This window comes from Halyomorpha halys, unplaced genomic scaffold, assembly GCF_000696795.3.
Source record: "Halyomorpha halys isolate HHAL.00 unplaced genomic scaffold, Hhal_1.1 Scaffold1322.1, whole genome shotgun sequence".
NCBI classification, from domain to species: Eukaryota; Metazoa; Arthropoda; class Insecta; order Hemiptera; family Pentatomidae; genus Halyomorpha; species Halyomorpha halys.
Genome location: NW_027110374.1, coordinates 171791 through 173891, shown reverse-complemented (window position 1 = coordinate 173891; position 2101 = coordinate 171791). Strand labels below are relative to the sequence as shown.

Sequence of the window (2101 nt, the reverse complement as noted above, 5' to 3'; positions counted from 1 at the left end):
ACCAATTAGTTATGATGGATTCGTCCAAGTACAGCTCGATGGGGCCTTTGGAAATATCCTCTTGGATCAAACGTCTAATATGGCGTTCTTACATCCAATAGGCTAAATTTCTCCGTTAATTATTATTATTATGGCACTACGGTGCTACAAGAATCCGGGCCTCTTTTATCACAGCCAATCAATATTCATGATCTCTTGCTCTCTCCTTCCTTTATCTTTTAACATTTAACCTCCTCCACACCCTCTTGCCATCTGATCCGTAGTCTTCCGCTTTCCATCTGTTTTCTCAGATAGCATCTTCATGGGTATCCTCTGATCGGGCATCCTCTTTATGTTTCATATCCATCTTATGCGTGTACTTGTGTTTCACTAAAGCTACGATGTTGGGTTCCACAAACAATTCCATCACCTCCTCATTCATCCTTCTTCTCTAAATCCCATTCTCCGAGACTCCTATACTATATATACTTCTCAATACCTTTCTCTCTCAGGAGTCGAGCATCCGAACCGCATTTTTTGTCAAGGGCCATGTTTAACATTAATCTATGAATGTTTAACATTCATAGATTACTAGAGGTCTTGCAATAGTTTTGTAGATGACCACTTTCATTTTTATAGAAAGAGCTCTAAAGTTCAATACTTTTTGCAGTGAGGAATAACATCTATTTCCTGCTACTATCCTAACCTATATTGCGGTCGATACTTTGTTGTTATCGGTAACCACTTTCCAGGAACTTGAACCGGTTCATAGAGCTGAAACTGTGGTCTCTGGAAGTGACTTTACTATTCAATTCCTTATCCCTTGTTATACTTCTCATGTACACAGTCTTATCTTCATTAACCTTAAGGCCTGATTGCATTCCTAGAATTTCCTTGTAGTACTGTTTGGGCTCATGTCCGCATTATCTGCGTATAAAATAATATTTAACATCGTTGAAGGTAATGGAGAATGACTACTAACATGAACATTGTAAAAAAACAGCGTGTAAGTTGATAAAGAACTATCAGAGAACTTACATAAGTAACGAACATTATATTATTATTTATATAGATTATATAATCGATACTTTTTTTAATAATGTTATTATTATGAGTCAACATATATCCATATAGTTGAGATGTACCTTACGTATTGCTATCTTTGCCAACAGACGACGGGGTGCGACACGTGCAGCTCAGTGGACAGATCGACCCTGACCTCTCCGCCTAGGCTGGCCGCCCCCGCTCTAGGTCCCCTCAGTATGGCCGGCGAGTGGGTCTCCACCAGGTGCGAAGTCAGGCCCATGGGGCTCTTTCTAAGGAGGCGTCTTCGGGTATCAGGTAAGCGAGAACTTTTATTGTTATTCCTATTTTGTACTTTAATAAAATTAAATTATATATATAAAGCAGATGGATTATACGTATGAACGTGTTTAAAATGCAACGGACGAGTGACTCATTCGTTCAAACAGGACCGCCTTTTATTCCTTATTTTGACCGAACTCCCGGCCATCTCTTTCATACTTTAAAATACGATCACTCATTTATATTGTCGGGGTTGTCTGGTCTTAGGCGATATCTCCAGCCTGATAACTCTTTACAGAAGGCCCACGACAAGGCGTATTCATTTATAGGTTTGAAAGGAAGGCCGTGCCAGGGGATGAACCCTGGACACTGACTAGGTAGAGGAGGTCTAGGTGAGAGAGTCTGAGGCAGAGTAACAGTTCTAGTTGCCGAGATGAAGCGGACGGACTAGAGCCGGGAAGAGACGGGAAATTACACTGGTTGCCGAGATGAAGCGGACGGACCAGTGTAACCGTTAGGAAGTAGGTTACAATCTTAGTTGCCGAGATGAAGCGGACGGACTAAGATTGCTGGAGAAAAGGAGAGGAAATAGGCCATAGTCTAAGGTGAGCATAACAAAAACAAACTCTTATAAGAATAGATTAGCAATAAACTTCTCTATCACAAGTAGAGTGTAAGCCACCAGTGCTATGACTAGACCCGGAGCAGGCTTGTTCTGATGGATCAATCCCGGTGACAATTGAAGGCCTCATGTGATCGGTTATCACTGAGAATTCACTCTTTTAACTCTACTTGAGATAGTTCCGTAGAATCTTAT

General features: G+C 41.1%; 1 protein-coding gene across 1 annotated transcript in view; it reads left to right on the top strand.

The window, feature by feature from the left end:
• Positions 1-1118: 1118 nt before the first annotated feature.
• Positions 1119-2101, top strand: part of LOC106689292 (protein APCDD1) — a 66178-nt gene continuing 65195 nt past the window's right edge. Inside the window, exon 1 of the mRNA XM_014434188.2 lies at positions 1119-1320. Within this exon, the coding sequence (XP_014289674.1) occupies positions 1119-1320 (202 nt within the window). The remainder of the gene's footprint in view (positions 1321-2101) is intronic.